The sequence below is a fragment of the Micromys minutus genome (genome assembly GCF_963924665.1).
Source record: "Micromys minutus genome assembly, chromosome: 10".
NCBI classification, from domain to species: domain Eukaryota; kingdom Metazoa; phylum Chordata; class Mammalia; order Rodentia; family Muridae; genus Micromys; species Micromys minutus.
The window spans coordinates 66243022-66262110 of NC_137979.1; the positions used below are offsets into that span (position 1 = coordinate 66243022).

Sequence of the window (19089 nt, forward strand, 5' to 3'; positions counted from 1 at the left end):
CTCCTCTTGCTTCATACACCTACCTTTGCCAACTTTTACCATCAGGCCTGAACCAGGCAAAACCTGACAGGAGGACATGTCCCCGGCCCGCAGCTACTAGTTCAAGGGCAAGCTCCACCCCCGTTTTCTGATTGGCCCCTGGGAGGGACCTGCCACTTCCTGACACTCTCATTGGCTTAGGTGGCGGAGGAGGGGCGATAGTTCCATACCATCTTTGCACTCTTTTCATTGGTTCAGGGGAGTGGCTCATCCTGCTTCGGCTCTTTCATTGGTCTACCACAGTCCTTGGGAGCGGGGCCTCCGCGGGTGAAGACAACAAAGGGTCGCGGGTCGCTAGCGGGCGGCAGGCGGCGGTGTTCCAGTCTTCCTTATTCCGTCAGCTTAGGCGCATCGGCCTCCCGTCAGTCCCACTCCAGATGAAGTGTGAGCACTGCACACGAAAGGTGGGTGCGTCATCCGGCGGGGCTGGGGCGGAAGCCATGGCTGCGAGTCGATAGTGAGGGTCGGGCTCGCCCGGGTGCACCTTGCTCTACGCTATGTCGGTCTCTGACTGCTATCACCTGTCTGCGGAGGACTGGGCGGCGAGCTGGCTGCTGTCCACTGCAGGCCAGTGCACCGCCGGGACTCGCCGTGAAGCTACTGTTCTGGAGCCAGTACTTGAGCTCAGTCCTGGCACCCTGTTGTGGAAGTGAACGCTGAATAAAGTAATTAGAAATACTCTAAGAGCGGCTCTTACAGTTAACAAACTTAAGTGAAAAGAAGTGGAGGAGGAATCAGGGTCAGGCAGGCCCTCCTGTCCTGCTCCACTAGGTGGCTGAAGTGACTGACAGCCACCGCACTTGCTTTCACATGGTGATAACCGTGAGATGCATGTGCAGGAATCGTGTTTTCACAGGGATTGTATCATATCCAAATACTCCGTACGTTATTCCTTATCAGAGAACCGCCTGTATTCTTGTGTAATAATCACATCTAAGTGTTCTTGTATCTATTAATGCTAGATCACTTCTGTTATTACAAACTGAACAAAATGGAGGGTGTGTGTTTATTATGTGTACCTTTCTGTAAGAATGGATGATTGTAGAAAGGGTTTCTAGAAGTAAGACCGACTGCTCAGAATATGTTTTTGGGTGTTTTTTGTTTGTTTGTTTATTTGTTTTGTTGTTGTTGTTTTTTTTGTCGTTACACTAAATTATTCTTGGCTGAGCTCGGTGGTACACCTATGTGCCAGTGCTTGAGAGATTGAGGCAGGAGATTATAAACTCAAAGTTAGATAGTACAGTTTATCAAGACCCTATCTCGTTTTCTTTAAACCTTAATCCGAGCAGTCAGGAGGCAGAGGCAAACTTTCTGTGAGTTTGAGGTCAGCCTGGTCTACATGGTAAGTTCCAGAACAGCCAGGACTATGTAGAACTATTTGATCTAAAAAAGAAAAAAAGTAGATGGAAAAAAATAGAGAAAAGAAAAATGATTTTCCTTCTAACATCCCCCCCATCCTTTTTTTTTAAGGAATGTAGTAAAAAATCAAAAACTGATGATGACCAGGAGAATGTGTCCATTGATGCGCCCAGCACAGCCCAGGAGAATGAAGAGGCAAGTAAAAAAACGGTTCAGTTTTGTGTCAGCCTAACATGAATGGAGTGGCTACTGTTGTTTCTCCTGTCAGGGTTTCATATCACCTTGTCCTTCACTGCTCTAAGAAAGACTAAAGTAGAAAGTAGCAAGGGCCATGTATAGGACAGTCTTGAGTCTTCTCAAACATACCAGGCCAGGTAGTGCATGAGAAATAGGAACTTGGTAAGTGTAACCTGTATTCTATAAAATGGAAGGAACTCACATTCTGTAATGCATGCAAAGACTTGAAGCTCAAGTTCCATGATTCTTTTTTTTTTTTTTTTTTTAAAGATTTACTTATTCATTATATATGAGTACACTGTAGCTTCCTTCAGACACACCAGAAGAGGGCATCAGATCTCATTACAGATGGTTGTGAGCCACTATGTGGTTGTTGGGATTTGGACTCAGGACCTCTGGAAGCACAGTCAGTGCTCTTAACCACTGAGCCTTCTCTCCAGCCCAAGTTTCATGATTCTTTAAGCTTGCTGTTTAAGTTAACTGCTTGTTTAGTTTAGTTCTTGTTTCAGCCAATAGAGATGCTTGTTTGTGTATATTGTATCGTGCTTGGAGCTGAGTGTTATGCTCTGAAGAGACATTTACTTCTGCATGTGTCCAGCCACACTGTGGATTCACAGAAAGGTTACAGTCACTGTTCTCTTAGACACATTAGGACTAGTCAGGAATGCTGGCACACCTTTGGAGTCCCAGCTCAAAGTCAACCTCAGCTATACAACGAGACCTTACATATCTCAAAGCATTAACTGAGGGCTAAGGAGTCAGTCAGCTGACAGAGTGCTTAGCTAGCTAGCCCGAAGTTCTGAGCTCAATGGTGTATAAACAAATTGATTTTAGAGCTGACTAGATAGCTCAGCTGGTAAAGACACTTGCCACTAAGTCTCAAGTTATCTGTTTGATCCCCAGAACCCATATGTCTCTCTCTCTCTCTCTCTCTCTCTCTCTCTCTCTCTCTCACACACACACACACACACACACACACACACACACACACACACCATCAAACAAGAAAGCAACCAGTCAAAACTTTTTTGTGTAAGTGTCAGATTAATGACATGGGGGCAGTAGGTGGCAGAATTTTTTTCCCCTTCGACCTAGGAGTTCTGATGTACTGTTTAATCTGATGGGCATAGTTCTGGCTCTCCTGTGTGCCAGTGCTGTGCTTTGGAAACTAGGCCTTTGGGGAGCAGCTGTGCACCATGAGGCAGAAGTGCCTGGAGTCCTTGGTCAGTTTGGGCCAATGCTTTATACACTAGACCTTCCCTGTCCTATTAAATCCCATTGACATGGCAGTCTGTACCTGAGAAGTAGAGTTTTGCCTAAACTACACAGCAAAATTCTGTCTCCAAAAAAAAAAAAATAAATAAATAAAACAACCCTTTCAAGGCCTTATTTCTTATCAGTGTTGTGAGGAGTTGGGTTTCTTCCCTCCCAGGGTTCTGGTAAGGAGAGATAAGTTTGAACACAGAACACAGTCTAACCAGCATCTTGGCAGTTTAGTGTGAGCTTAATTTTTAAAAGGCTGAGGAGTGCTGGGAAAGAGTTGGTAGACTGGGCTCTGAAGGTAAGAATTCAAGGTAGAACATCAGATAGATGTCTGCACTACATAAATGCCTGGTGTCCGCTGAGATCAGAAGAGGATGTTTGATCCCCTGGAATAGAGTTACAGATGGTTATTAGCCACTGTATTGATGCTGGGAATCTAACCTGGGTCCTCTGAAAGAGCAGCTGCTGCTATTGACTGCTGAGACATCCCCAGCTCCTATTTATCTAATTTACTTTTTGAGAAGGTTACACTTGCTGTGTAGACCTTGCTGTCCTTGAGTTCAGTGATCCTTGTCTGCTTCAGGAGTCCTGACATTAAAGGCTTGTGTTATTAAGCCTAAGCTTCTTTTTTTTTTTTAATCTGTGTATATGTGCCTACCCCCTTTCCCTGGGCTGTATGCTTTTGGGTAGATTATAGAAGCCAGGGAGTATGAGGAGAATCCTTGGACATTACTTAGAAGACAGGTTCAGCTTCCAGTGCCTTGCTAGACAGCTGGAGGTATAGTGGGGATGCTGGGCTGAGCTGGGGGTGCGATGACAGGAACTAGAAGGCTGCTTTGGAAATGGTGAGGACTATATCAAAAGAAGAAGGTCCCCGCAGAGTCTAGCAGCTTACAAGAACAAGAAAGGAAGGAAGATGAGGGGGTGGGAAGGAAACTAGCCTGGACCCTGAATGTTGTTTATCTGTTTGTTTACTTATTTTGAAGACAGGATCTCACTATGTAGTTCTGCTTGGCCTAGAACTCACTATATAGATCAGGCTGGTCTTGAACTCAAGAGATCCATTTGCCTTTGTCTCTGATCTCTGGAGTGCTGGGATTAAAGGCATGTGTAATGGTGTTTAGCCGAGAACTATATTTTAAAGTAACATGTGTGTGCGTATACATACACACACACACACACATACACACACACATACTCACACACCAAAAACACAAGCAAGCATACTGACACACACCAGTAATTCCAGCACTCAGAGTTCTAAGTAAGTTCAAGTGTAAGTTCAAGGCCATCCTGTGCTACATAGTGAATACTAGATCAGGTCTACATAGCAAGATCCTATCTAAAAATATCAACAAACTATGAAAAAAATAAAACTGCATAGACTCCCTCCAGAGCTGCTGTAATTGACTGAAATGACTCTGGTTATTTTTGCATCTTCCTGTGTTAACCCACTAATATTAACTGAATAGCTATTGTTTTTAATTAATTTATTTTTTTACTAATCCCTGATTTGAACTTGAGCCTTGCACCTGCTAGGTGAACTATGACACTCACCTAACCTCTGGCACCTAAACACCTTTCAGGCTCTCAGAGATACTAGGGAACATAAGGAACATGAGATGCTAACCCCTACGAGGTCATTAATGGGGGCAAACAAGTTGGCACTGTGTGGTAATGGGCCCTGAAAACAAATTTCAGGATGCCAGCTCTGTTGGGCCAGTAAGTGGGTGAGAGCTCATTTGGAATATTTTCTGGAAGGACTCAAGAACAGTTAATGCCAGTATGACTGAATTTGAGCCCCGAGGGGCAGGGTCGGGCAGGGTTGGACAGGGTTGGACAGGGCTGGACAGGGCTGGGCAGGGTCGGGCAGGGCTGGGCAGGCAAAGGCTGTGCTGTGAACCCTGCTCTGAGAGTGCTGTCTTCAAGCAATGGAATGTGACTTGTGCTTTATTAGAGTACTCTGGGGACTAAAAATGGCCAGAGTAGGAAATGGTAGGTGAGGTTTACAATGGGGCTAAAGGGACCAAGGTCCTAGAGTCTCAGCATTCAGGTGTTCAGTCCCCTATTTTTAAGGTGGCGATGGGGCAACCATGAGCAGCAGCAGTTCAGTGTTGGGAGCTGAGGTCTGAGGTCTCTGTTGCTCACAGGTGGGAACCTCAAGCCAGTCCTGACTATGGAAAGTCTGCTCATCAGTGTGGAGCAGGAGGAGCTAGGCAGAAAAGCCAGAAGCCAGTTCGCAGGCACTGGAGAGGAAGGGTAGAGGAAGAAGAGGAGATGGCCATCAGGTCACTTTGCAGCAGGCAGGAGTAGCATCTTCCCACATGACAGTGCTGGGGCTAGTGTCATCTGCATGACTCCTCAGAGCTAGCAATGGCTTTGTGACATGACATATGCCACCACCACCCTGAGTTGCTCAGCACTGAAATCGTTGCCCAGTAGCTCCTGACACCTCAGGCATGACTTTGTCTCAATGTTGAATGTCAATTCTTTCCTTTATTGTGCTTATGCTACCAGCCAGGCAGTGGTAGCATGCACCTTTAATCCCAGCACTTGGGAGACAGGCAGGCAGAGATCTCTGAGTTCGAGGCCAGCCTGGTCTTGAAATCCTGTCTCAAAAGACCCTTCCCCCCCAAAAAAAGAAAGAAAGAAAGAAGAAAAACAATGTTAACACTGTTGTTTTCTTTCATAGAAGGGAGAATTCCATAAATTGGCAGATGCAAAAGTCTTTCTGAGTGACTGCCTGGCATGTGACAGCTGTGTGACTGTGGAGGAAGGTGTGCAGCTTTCCCAGCCGAGTGCCAAGGACTTCTTCCATGTCCTGAATCTTAATAAGGTAAGGTGTCAGCCTGAACTGATGGTGAAGGCCTGTAACTCCAGCACTGGGGAACTGGGGCAGGAGACACACGAGTTCAAATTCTGCCTAGGCTACAAAGCGAGTTCAAGACCACCCTGGGCAACTACACTGGTAGAGCATTTGTCTACCATAGATGGACAGATAAGTGATAGAGTCCTAGTTAGGGTTACTATTATTTTGATGAAACACAGTACCAGTGTTTAAGACCAGTTTATGATCCAAAGCAAGAAGGGAGGAAAAGATTTACTTGGCTTACATGTCCATATATTAGTGCATCAATGAAAGGGAAGTCAGGTTAGGAAGTGAAACTGTAAGAACCTGAAGGCAGGAGCGGGTGCAGAGACCTAGGGGGAGTGCTGCTACTAGCTTGCACAACTTCTTTCCTACAGAACCTAGGATCACTAGCTCAGGGAGGGTACCACCCCATTGTGGTACCCTCCCCTATCAATAACTAATTAAGAAGGTGCCCTGCAGCTGTATCTTACAGAAACATTTCCAGAATTGAGGTTCCCTTCTTTCAAACAACTCTAGCTTCTGTCAAGTTGACATAAAACTATTCATCATAGTCAGACACACACACACACACACACACTCACACACACACACGATCACATATGATTAGCTAAAGAGATATACCCAGTGTTCTTCACAACTCTGTGTCTGAGGATCTGGCCCCATCAATGTGTATCATTGCTCCCTGATTCTTTGTATCTGCAACTTGTGAAACACATTTTATTGTTATGTTCCATGATGTTGATTTTTGTAGGTGTGTTGGAATCCTATTGATTAACATATCTATCTTGTATGTGGTATTTTATTTTATTTTGTTTTCCCAGACAAGGTTTCTTTGTGTAGCCTGGCTGTCCTGGAACTCTCTCTGCGCAGATCAGGCTGATCTTGAACTCACAGAGATCCATCTGCCTCTGCCTCCTGAGTGCTGGGATTAAAGGTGTGCACCATCACCATCTGGCAGTATGTGACATTTTATAAATTTAGTATTTGACTGGTTTGTCAAAGTATCTTAGTTTTATAGGTTTATTAAATGAAAAAAAAAAAACTATTTTGTAATCATTACCTTTTTGTGTTGTATGACATTGCCTGTGTATTGGAGGCTGGTCTCAGATTTTCTGTTCTCCTTTCTCAGCCTGTACAGTACTACATATGTACATAGGCACATGCAGCATGTTGGGAGCTTTGCCTCTTGTGTTTGGATTATTGGCTAGAACTTTTAAAGGGGGTACAAAGTAACAACAGTGGTAAGCGGAGCCAGCTAAAACCTGAAAGCTTCTCAGGGTTTACATTGGACTTGTACATTGGATCTTGTTGGAAGTCAGCTTTCCCTGTCATCCTGCATTCTACCTGCAGAAAATGAACCCCACCTTGGAGCCTCACACACTGGAGCCAACATTGGAAGCCTAGGCATTGATGAGATTGGTGCTAATCCTCCTGGCTCTGATCTCTGGGGTGATAAGAACCAACCACCACACCAGGATCCTATGCTTGTGTGTGTGGGGGGGGCGTGGGTGGGTATAAAAGACACAGTTTTTCTTCTCTTTGCTTTGTAGCCTACATCTTCTTCTTCTTCTCCTCCTCCTCTTCCTTCTCTCTCTCTCTCTCTCTCTCTCTCTCTCTCTCTCTCTCTCTCTCTCTCTCTCTCTCTCACACACACACACACACACACACAATGTAATTTAAGTTTTTTTATGTCTTTCTGGGTTGTGGAGGAGCATGCCTTTAATCCCTGTACTGCAGGTGCATGTCCCAATCTGAAGCAAGCCTGGTTTATAGAATGAGTTCCAGTGCAGCTAGGGCTACACAGAGAAACCCTGTCTTTAAAAACAAAACAAAACAACCCCCCCCCAAAAAAACCCCAAACAACCCAAAAGCTATTTGCTATTTTTCATTAAGCACATGAAATTATTCTTTTTCCCTCTAGAGATGTGACACCTCGAAGCACAGAGTTCTGGTTGTGTCTGTGTGTCCTCAGTCTCTGCCTTATTTTGCTGCTAAATTCAACCTCAGTGTCACTGATGCATCTAGAAGACTGTGTGGCTTCCTCAAAAGTCTTGGTGAGTAAATCACCTCTTCATAATAACACAGATGTATACTTTCAGGTCATGAAGGGCCCTTTTCATTTTTCAAGTTCAACTTTCAAAGGCACAGGAGAGAAAAACTTAAGGAGAGGCTCCTGGAATGTCATAAGGACCCCATTCCCTGTGTCATTACTTTGCCTGTGCTGTGTGTGGACGGATGCTTGTTACAGTGAGCTTGGCCCCTCAGTAGTAAAAAGTAAACATCTGCAAACTATGGACGGTGATGACTAGGAAGCTTCTACACTTGCCTCCCGCCCACAGAATGTCATTTGATAGTTATTTCTGCAATGACTAGTGTCCATTTTTCTACAAACCTTTCTCTAGCTAGGAAGGATGTAGAACTCAGCTACATCTTCACCCCCAAGCATGTGTTTTTTACATAAGGAATGAAAGGTGGGAATTTGCCACAGTGGTTGGTTGTACTCAATTTTAATCCCAGAATTTGGGAAGCAGAGGTGGGCGGATCACTATGAGTTTAAGGTCAGTTTGGTCCACATAGTAATGAAGTACTAGGCCATCCAGGGGTATACAGTGAGCTCGTGTCTGAAAAAGAAGCTAGGCATGGCATCCAACTCCTATAACTACAGCATTGGAAGAGCTGAGACAAGCAAATGTTAGGGGCTCCCTAGCTGGCCAGTCTAGCCAAAATAGCAAATATTCAGTTCTGTGAGAAAGCTATCTCAAAAAGTAAAGTAGAGAACAAGCAAGATGGTTCAGCAAGTAAGGCTCTCCAGTACAGAAGACTGTTGGTGTTAAGTCATAGCCCCTGACCCCATACATAAAAGTGAGAGGCAAGAAGATATTGTCACACATGCCTATAATCATAACAACCAGGAAGCAACATCCATGAGTTGAAGGCCAAGCTGGTGAACACAGTGAGCTCCAGGCTGGCCAGGACTTTGTTTTAGGCAAGAAAAAAGTAAAACACTCAGTCTGAACCAGGTCACTGTTATAAGAAAAGTATCAAGACTAACTGTGATGGTAGCTAAGGAGAGACATGTGTCATTAAATCTGTGATCTGTGTTTGTGGCTGAAACAGGAGAAGGCAAAGGTGAGGAAGAATTAGGTTGTACAGAAGCTGGGGATGGTTGTCTCCCCTGTGGTGCTAGCATCCAGGAGCCTGAGGTAGGAAGACCCAAGTTTAGGGTCTACATCAAAAGACCTTATCAAAAATAGCAACAAAACCCAAGTGTGTGGTCCATACTTTTAATCCTAACACCTGGGAATCAGATCACCATAACCTACTCTGTGTAGCCCAATGAGCTCTGCACCAGCTAGGATTGCATAATAAGATCTGTCTTAATATAAAATGAAAGACAGTACAGAGAAGTCAGGTGTGATCTGGATCCATACTTGGTCTGAGAAAAGAACCCATGTTCTTTCTTGCAGGAGTACACTATGTGTTTGACACCACAATTGCTGCAGATTTCAGCATTCTGGAGAGTCAGAAGGAATTTGTACGCCGGTATCACCAGCACAGTGAAGAACAGCGTGAGCTACCCATGTTAACCTCTGCCTGTCCTGGTGAGCACAGTACTGGTACTATTTCATCAGAACTGTAGAAATAATCATGGCCCCAGCTTTGGCTGGAAGACGGCAGGCCCATCCACCCAGCTTTGTAGAGCAGCACACCTTATAAATAGGAACAGTATAGAGGAGGTGTGTTGGCTTACCCTGGGGTGACAGTCTCAGGAACTCACTGTACCCAGTGCTAGAAGGCAGTAGAAATCTGTGGGAACTGACCTCATGTGTCTGTTCTCTCTCTCTCTCTCTCTCTCTCCTCTCTCTCTCTTTCTCTATCTCTCTCTCTCCTTCTTTATTTCTCTTTCTCTCTCTCTCCTTCTTTATTTCTCTTTCTCTCTCTCTAGGTTGGGTCAGATATGCTGAACGGGTGCTGGGACGCCCCATCATCCCATATCTCTGTACTGCCAAGTCCCCCCAGCAGGTCATGGGCTCCTTGGTGAAGGATTACTTTGCCAGACAGCAGGTAAGCCAATGTCTCCAAAGAGCAGCAGCAGACGGTAGACTCAAGGTGAATGAGGCCTGAGGGGAAACACTGCACACTGTGGATAGCGTGGCCCCGGACCTCACCCATGGAGAGAGGCACTGCCTGATTGCTTCTGTTCTAGCTGCCTCAGGAAGCTAAGCCTCATCTCTATCCTGTCTTTTTGCTCCAGGTCACAGATAGCATCCCTAGCCTGCTTTTTTGGTTGGGTTTGGTTTGCTATTTTGAGACAGGGACTCTCTCTGTAATCCTGGGTGTCCTAGAACTCACCATGTAGATTGGGTTGGCCTCAGACTCACAGATATCTACCAGCCACTGCCAACTAAAGAAATGTGCTACCACACCTAGCCCTCTTTTGTATGGATGTTTTACCTGTCTGTCTGTGCACCATTTGCATGCCTGGTGCTTACAGAGGCCAGAAGACAGCATCAGATCCCCTGAAATTGTATCTCTTTGTGAGCTGCTACATGATTGCTTGGAATTGGACCCAGGTTCTCTGGAAGAACAGCTAGTCTTCTTAAGTGCTGAGCCATCTCTTCAGTCCCTGGTCCCATGGTCTCAACACTGTCACATAATAGATAAAGGAAGGGTTCCTTTATGACCTTTGCCTCAACCCCTCTTCCTCTTCAGTTCCAATTGGGCAGCCAGACATAGATTGCACCCTGCCTTTCTTCTTTCATGTAAATAACTGTTCAGGTCCCACAGTAACTAGAAAATACATCAAGGGGAAGGACTTTCCAAATACCACAGCATTGTGAAGGCCACATCCAACTGACAACCTCATTTAGCCACAGAAAAAATTTCTTCATTTATAAGGTCCCCACAGCTGGCAAATTATCATCCCCACCACTCCCATACTATTGTATTGAGTTGAAGAGACAAGAAAATTGGCTACAAAGTGGTCTACATTCTTCTTGGCCTCTTATACCTGCTGTGAGAGTTCTGGTGTTTCTTAGTCTTCTCAGAGCTGCCACCTCTGTGCTCTCCCAGTAGAGCCCAAGTTACAGATCCTCTTGCAGCTCGTAGTGGGGACATCTGAGCCTAGAGCTCTAGCCTCTGGCAGCCTCTTGGCTTAAGCCCCTAGATGGCTAGGATCAAAATGTTTCCCCTTAGCTCTACCCATCCTGAGTAGGGGTTTTCTACTCAGACCTCAGTGTAAAGGTCACTGGGAAAACTGTTGGCTCTGGTTTGTCTCAGCACAGGGGAAGTCTAGATGTTGTCACTTGAACAGTTTCAGAAAGCCTTTGGGTAAAGCAGTTGCAGCACAAACCTGTTCTTACCTGTGCAGAGCTCATGTGACAGAAACCTCCATGGGGTAGGGTGGGAGCAGCAGGTGGGAAACCCCGTGCTCTGCCACCATCATTGCTTCCCTGTTCTCTGAGCCAAGCTCTCTCCTACACAGAATCTGTCTCCAGAGAAAATCTTTCATGTTGTTGTGGCTCCTTGCTATGATAAGAAGCTGGAAGCTCTTCGAGAGGGACTTTCCACTACTTTAAATGGTGCTAGGGGCACTGACTGTGTGCTGACATCAGGTGAGAGGTGAACGGCTGCCAATGTAAATATGTCTTAAGATATGTTGTACACATGGGGCTGAGCTAATTGTCAATTTTTTTTCCCTGAAATCGTGCTGTGCTTAAATATGCTAAAATAAATAAACTGGTGGTTAGACTCCCAAGTCTTGGCCCAGCCCTGGTACCTAAAATTGGGCTGAATCAAGTTCTATTTTTGTCTTTGGTGAATCCTTTCTCTGCCTGCAGAGCCCCTCCTCACTTTCCCATAGGTGAGAAAACCAATATACAATTGGACACAAGTAAGGTGAGAAATTTAGATATTCTATTGTGGCACTGCATTTAGTGGCCCTTGTTGGTGATGCTCTTCAGATGCTATGCTTTGGAACAACCGTCCTCAGCCTGTGGGTCGTATGTGACCATAGAGGGGTCAAATATCAGATAATTACATTATGCTTCATAACAATGGCATAATTGTAGTGATGAAGTAGCAAGGGAAGCCATGTTATGGTTGGAGGTCACCACAACAGGAACTGTATTAAAGGGTCACAGCATCAAGAAGGTTGAGAACCACTGACTTAGAGACTGGGGCAAATTTGGTTGGGAGTGGAAATTATCCACTGGTATCCTGGGAACTTTTCAGAAAAAAAAAAAAAAAAAAAAGTCCAAGAGCATTTGTCGGGAGCTTGTTAGGATCCAGGTTCTTCTACTTGAATTAGATTCTGAAAACTTATTCTTGAAGGCACTCAAACCAGGTTTATGTGGCCTGGTTATCCATCAGGATGACCTTGAAGATCAGGAACTCTCCTCCTCCCTGTCTTGGAAGTCTAGCTTTGACACATAGCTCTGCCGCCATCATTGCCTCCCTGTTCTCTGAGCCAAGTTCTTTGTCCCATGGTGGGACAGTTGCAGGGAGGGCAAGATGTTTACAGGTGCTGTTCTGTACTTCCTGAGTAGGAGGCCCAATGTCTAAAAACCTTCAAGGGGACCATCTTAGAACCACATTGAGAGCGTAAGCTGTGCTGTATGTTCTCAGTGTCTCATGGTACCTGGTGTCTCACTGTCTCTGGAGACCTCTCGTGTATAGAAGATGCTTCTGGTTACAGCCAGCTGTTGATGCAGCACAGTATCCATATGTCACAACAGAGGAGTGCAGTGGAGCATACCCAGGCTTCCGCTTCAAGGCAACATGAAGCAAGTCTTGAACTGCCTCAGTTCAGGGTCCAAAGGAGACATTCTGTTTTCACATCCTTTTAGTGTTTTCCGATGTTAGCATTACTTTATCCTGGTGAGGGGCTTCTGTTACAAGGATTATACAGCAAGGAGGGGGTCCCAGGTCCCTAATGCAGAATCTGTGGGAGAAGCAAAGCCTGACCCAGAGCCCTTGGCTACCTGTCTTCCTGTCAGTGACTCATGCCTCTTTTTCATTTTTCCAGGTGAAATTGCTCAGATAATGGAACAAAGTGACTGCTCTGTGAAAGACATTGCTATGGATACTTTGTAAGTTGGGAGGGGCCTCTGGTGAGCCTTTTGCAGGTCCCAGGGCTGCCCCGATTAGACAGCCCTACCAGTCTGGCCTTTGAAATAGATTTAGACAGAATCCTGGAGTGGGACTCTATTCTCTAGTACTGCCAGGGGTTTGGGAGCCCCCTTGAGTGACATCCATACTGTATCCTTCAGGGAGGAAGGCAAGCATAGAAGCTATGTGGGGCAGAGCCCCATAGCTAACATGGTAGCTCCCTCTGGTCTCTGTATCAAGAACACACCTGTTGGGTTTCTTTTTTCCCATGGTGACTCCAGTCCCAGGCAGGACTTTGGCTCTTGCTGCATCCTGGGTCCCATTCAAAGTATATTGCAAAGACCCAAGTGCCCAGCTGATGGTCTGGGTGCCCCCTTTATGGAAGGTGAGACAGAGTTTGTAGAATTACAGCAGCTGAAGTACCTGCTGCCAGAGGCTACCTGATGGCCCAGGGTGACCAAGGGTCCTCACTGTGGCCTGGACATAGTCAAGCACATGCTTAAGTCACTTGCCACAAGACCACCTGGCCCTGAATGCATATGTAGCTACACAAAGAAACAGGTGAGTGAACCCCTGAGATAGCCCATTTGCAACCTTAGGCTAGATGCAAAATGGCATTTCATGTTGTTCATTAGAACTCATTAAGAACGTGCTTTTCAGGCTGGAGAGATGGCTCAGCGGTTAAGAACACTGACTGCTCTTCCAGAGGTCCTGAGTTCAAATCCCACCAACCACAGGGTGGTTTACAACCATCTATAATGAGATCTGGTACCCTCTTCTGGTGTGTCTGAGGACAGCTACAGTGTACTTATAGATAATAATAAAAAACAACAACAACAAAAAAAAGAATGTGATTTTCAGAGCTGGAGAGATGACTCAGTGGTTAAGATTGCTTACTGCTCTTTCAGAGGACTCAGATTTGGTTCTCAGCACCCACATGGCTCCCGAAATTTATAAGTGACTTAGTCCTTTAAGTGATTCCCTGGATTCTGTTCCTATAAAAATTGGGTTAGTATTTGCTGCCTCTTCACCTACACAATGGAGATTCTGTCCTCTCTGTTTGAGGTTTGGAGATGTGAAGGAAATGGCAATACAGCGTCATGACGGAGTGAGTTCAGATGGGCATCTGGCTCATGTCTTCAGACATGCAGCCAAGGAGTTGTTTGGCGAGCACGTGGAGGAGATCACCTATCGTGCACTAAGGTTTGAGCCAGCATATCTATACCGGGAGTGGTGCCGACAGATCAGCCAGAGCTAGGATGTGATGTCTGTGGCATATATGTAGTATGTGTGGCGTACCTGGGGTATATGGTGTACTCAGCTGCTCTACCTGTGGCTGTTCCTTGGGAAACAAGCACAGTTACAACACATGGGCCTTTTGTCTTTCCATCAATATTATCTTCGTGGCATTTGAAACTTAAATTTGAAAATGGGCAGATATTAAACACTAGGGAGACAGAGGGAGGATTGTGAGCTCAAAGTCAGTTGGGGTCACATAGTGAGAATGTACCTTAAACTACAGAAGTAACCTTTGAGTTATTGCCCACTAAAATCAGTTTTATTGATTTTTAGAAACAAAGACTTCCATGAGGTTACCCTTGAGAAGAATGGGGAGGTCTTACTGCGCTTTGCTGCAGCATATGGCTTTCGCAATATCCAGAACATGATCCTGAAGCTCAAGAAGGGCAAATTCCCATATCACTTTGTGGAGGTCCTCGCATGTCCCAGAGGTAAGGGGTTCAGAAGGCTCACTGACAACCTGTCCAATAATACCATGCAAGGCAGGATGCTCCCTCATGCCATGGCATGCCATCCCCCACTATGATAGTTCCCTTCCCTCAACTGTAGTGTGAGAGGTAGATGGTTGTATCCTTAGACCTTCCCTTGTAGGTACCTGATAGCAGATGGGAGCCCGCTCCCCGGGTCACTCACGTGGAGTCAGTGCACAGGGACTACTAGGAGCAGAAGTTGAACTTGTGCACAGTGGCAGCAGGAAAAGGCAAATGCCACTTGCTGTCTAAGAGTCCCCCATGTTGCAAGTGTAGAGACCCAGGCAGGTGAGGAGAGTTCCCAACTAGGGTGGAGAGACAATGAGAGCAGGCCAGAGCGAGGACAGGACCTAGTGTCTGGATCTCTTGCTCATACAGAGGTGTAAGTCTAAAGAATGAAAGGAGTATCTGAAACAGTCTGTCTACGCCCTGGGTATGGAGGAGCTGTCTCCAGATCAGGAATGTCTAGGTCATCCTGAGCTTGGGGTAATGAAAGGCACTCAAGTAGGACACTAGAATTCTCAGAAAGGTCCAGAGGGAGCCAGGCAGTTTCTGACAATAGTCAGAAATAAAGAAAGGATCCATGAAGTGTCTGACAGAGGAGAGGCCTATATTTCTAGTCCATGTCCTCAGGGATCTTCTAGAAGAGGGAAATGGTTAGTAGCCAGCATTTTCCTGAGGCTTGTGCTACAGTAGGTAGAGACCAGATAGATAGAGCCTCTTAAAGGGCTCATTTTACTTTCTGGGGAAAGCTGTGTAGGTCTGGAAAGGAGAGGACGTGGGTTCACACCCACTGAAAGGAGAGGACGTGGGTTCACACCCACTGGAAGGTACACATCAAGGATCCAGCTGCTAGGTGTTTTGGATCAGTGGAGGGTGAAGTTCAGCCAGGTGGGATTTTGTCCCTGCTGCTGCTGCTTTTTTGTTTGTTTGTTTTGTTTTGTTTTCCTGGTGCTATAGTCTGAACACAAGGCATTGTGTATGGTAGGTAAGTGCTTTCCACTGAGTTTGTATCTCCTGGTTCTTTCAAATGAAAGTCCTTTTTTTTTTTTTTCTTTTAAGATTTATTTATTTATTATCTGTAAGTATACTGTAGCTGTCTTCAGCTACACCAGAAGAGGGCATCAGATCTCATTGCAGATGGTTGTGAGCTACCATCAAATGCTGCGATTTGAACTCAGGACCTCTAGAAGAGCAGTCAGTGCTCTTAACCACTGAGCCACCTCTCCAGCCCTTAAATGAAAGTCTTGATACTAGGATTGGAAACTAGCACCTTGAACACACTAGATAGACTCTCCCACCAGGCTGCTTCCACCCCTATGCACTTAATGGCATTTTGGCACATCAAGGTGTCATCTACAGGTTTAAGAGTGGGTTGTACTGACAGAAGGCAACACATTCTCAGACCATATGACTGGGAAGTGTGTGGGCTAATGGAGAGCTCATAAACTTCACTCGGCCCTAACCCAGCCCTGTTGGGCCTGCACACTGCCAATCTGTGTTCTAAGTCTGGGTAATCTTCAGAAGAAGCCAGGAATCCAGACAGCAAACATCACTGTCTAATTCTTAAGGCTTTAGGTACGAGCAGTTTACGGATAATGGATATGACACAAAGACCGAGGGCTCTCCTCAAGTCACATAGCCTATGTCATGCTTCTGCTTCCACCTGTGTGCCCTGAGGTAAAGGTCCCTTAACAGGTCATCCCACAGGGAAGAAGAGGTCGACTTGTGTGTGTCTTTCAGGATGCTTAAATGGCAGAGGCCAAGCACAGACAGAGGACGGCCACACAGACCGTGCACTGCTGCAGCAGATGGAAGGGATCTACTCTGGCATTCCTGTGCGGCCCCCAGAGAGCAGTGCACATGTGCAGGAGTTGTACCAGGAGTGGCTGGAGGGTACTGAATCCCCCAAAGTCCAGGAGGTGCTGCACACCAGCTACCAGAGCTTGGAGCCCTGCACAGACAGCCTGGATATCAAGTGGTGACAAAGCCAGAAGGGCAGAAGGGGACAGCTCCGACTGCAGAGTGGTGGGTGCTTCAGGAAACAGTGGTCACTGCAGCTTTGCCAGCACTCCCGGACACGCGGTCTCATGTGGTGCTATCTTTGTAGTGTGTGAGGGAGAATGTTTGCACACGGGAGGAGCGTTTTCCCTCTGCATATCCTTGTATCCCAAGATTGTGAGAAAGATCCCAAAGATTCATAATGTGTTCTTACAGAATGAGGACCTGGGGTTGTGATCCACAAGCCTGAGATTACTGCTGCAGAAGTGGAGACATCAGGAAGGGCCAGGCTGCTGTGCAGTAGATACCTATGGCCTTTGCAGAGAGCCAGTCCTCTGGCCCAGTTTGGCTCTTTTACTTGTATACATTTTTTAGAGATAATTTTGAATTCTAGGGCCAGCAAGATGGCTCATTGGACCCAACCCTAGTGTGATCTGTGGAGCCCACACGGTGGAACACAGCACCACGGTATGCATATGTACCACCGACACCACACTCTCCAAACAACCGTAAAGGAAATTATACTCGTTTCAAGTCAGGTAACAGTGAGCCATCACTACCTTGTCACGCTGGACAACTGGTGTGCGGCAATCATTCTTTTACTTGACCTGCGATTCAGCTTTCAGTTGGACTCACCTCAGAAGAAAGGTGCTGGGAATGGCATGCATGACGCCCTGCGTTTGATGCAATTTAAAAATAAATAAGAGAGAATTCAGAGGGTAGCCCACCTAAGCTTTGGGGTTCCAAGGGAGGTGCAGCTCACTGGCTACTGCTGTAGGACAAGAAGATAGAGTTGAGGCTCCATAGAGTCTGGAATGGGTGAAACACCTTTCTAATGTCCAGCCACCTCTAAATTCCTGCCCAGTGCCTTTTCATACAAATAGGCCTGGAGTTCCCTCTCTGCTCCACAAAGTTCACCGATCTGGGTGTGACAGCATCCCTTCAGTATGACTACTGCTAGTGTGAGCATGCCATAGGGGACGCTGTATGTCCACAGAAGTCATGTGACATACTAGAGTCCATCCAGGAGGTAAAGGGGTTGGATGAAGCCCCCAAATCTTGCTCAGTGTGTGAGTGACTACCTTGATACTCAGTATTGTCAGCTCTGGCTTATGTTTTGTTGATCCTGTGAGTTTGTCTAGGAACATAACTGGATATGTTATTGTAAACCAGTGGTTCTCAACCTGTGAACTGCAGCCCCCACAAAGGGATCCCATATCAGACATTTACATTACAATTCCTAACAGTAGTGATATTACAGTTATGAAGTAGCAACAGAATAATTTTATAATTGTTGGGGGGATGGCAGTCACCATAACAGGAGAAACTGAATTAAAGAGTCGCAGCATAGAAGGTTGAGAACTACTGTTATAAATTATTATTTTTTCTTTTTTCGCTTTCAGTCTACATGCCTTGGGTGTCTATTCCCAAAGTAACTGGTTATGGAATAAACAATGCAACATGGTCTTGAGTTGAAGGAGTCAGATGTTCTCCTCTCCTGGATTACCCTCTGCAGTCCGCCTCCCTCACCATGCCTTTACCTTTTTCCAAGTCCCTTCCTAATAGGTCAGGAGAAGGCTCAGAAAGCTCAGAAGACTGAGAGTCAGTGTGGGAAGGTATTGATTTCCTGAAAACTTTGTGGCATAATAGCAACAGAGGCTCGGCGCTAAGATACTCCTGTTTCACTGAAGCTAGGCTGTGGCCCTATGAGCTTTTCTTACTGCAAGTGCTTTCTGTTCTTGCATTACAATGGAAGCATGGTGGTGCACGATTTTAATCCCAGCACTTGGAGGCAGAGGCAGGTGGATCTCTTGAGAATTAAAGGGTAGTCTGGGTTACAGATTGAGTTCCAGGACAGTTAGGGATACATAGAGAAACCCTGTCTCATCCCCACTATCCCCCAAACAATGGAAGCATGAAGGGAGCAAGTTCTTGACAGGACCTGGTCAAAGCAGCCTGACAGTTGCAGAGCAGTCATGTGGTGGCTGGCCCCAGTATGAGAAAACAGCATAATCCCAAATTCATGTTTACCCAGTGCTCTGTTTACAGTACTTCTGGTCCGGTTCAGCAGAGACCCAGTCTTAGCTTGTTTCCTACCTGACCCTGAGCTGTATGGGGATAACCATGGCTTATACATGATGAAATTCTGTCTCAAAGACTAAATTTGGTTTCTGTCACAGGTAATTTAGAAATAGTTTTGTCAGAGCTTGTGCCATCGTTCAGGAGCAGAGCGTGTACCTACACACACGGGCACCAAGTTCATCCTCTAGAACCACAGTAGCAGAAAGTGGCGGGGAGGATTGCTGCACTCTTCAATACATTCTTTGGACTGCTGTAAGATTTGACTCAGTGTGCCTTACCCATTGCTGGTCGACATGTGGGCTTTCCAGGTTCAGGACAAGTGAGTCAACTACAGGAGTTGGGGTTGCAGCTGGCAGC

General features: G+C 46.0%; 1 protein-coding gene across 1 annotated transcript; it reads left to right on the forward strand.

Annotated features, from left to right (window-relative positions):
- Positions 1 to 297: 297 nt before the first annotated feature.
- NARF (nuclear prelamin A recognition factor) lies at positions 298 to 18121 on the forward strand. The gene is made up of 11 exons (XM_080922287.1): positions 298 to 443; positions 1510 to 1593; positions 5591 to 5734; positions 7692 to 7824; positions 9238 to 9372; positions 9717 to 9835; positions 11256 to 11385; positions 12798 to 12861; positions 13946 to 14083; positions 14453 to 14610; positions 16393 to 18121. Exons 1-11 carry the CDS (start codon positions 417 to 419, stop codon positions 16632 to 16634), a joined length of 1374 nt encoding a protein of 457 aa, XP_080778413.1. The 5' UTR covers positions 298 to 416; the 3' UTR covers positions 16635 to 18121.
- Positions 18122 to 19089: the final 968 nt, after the last annotated feature.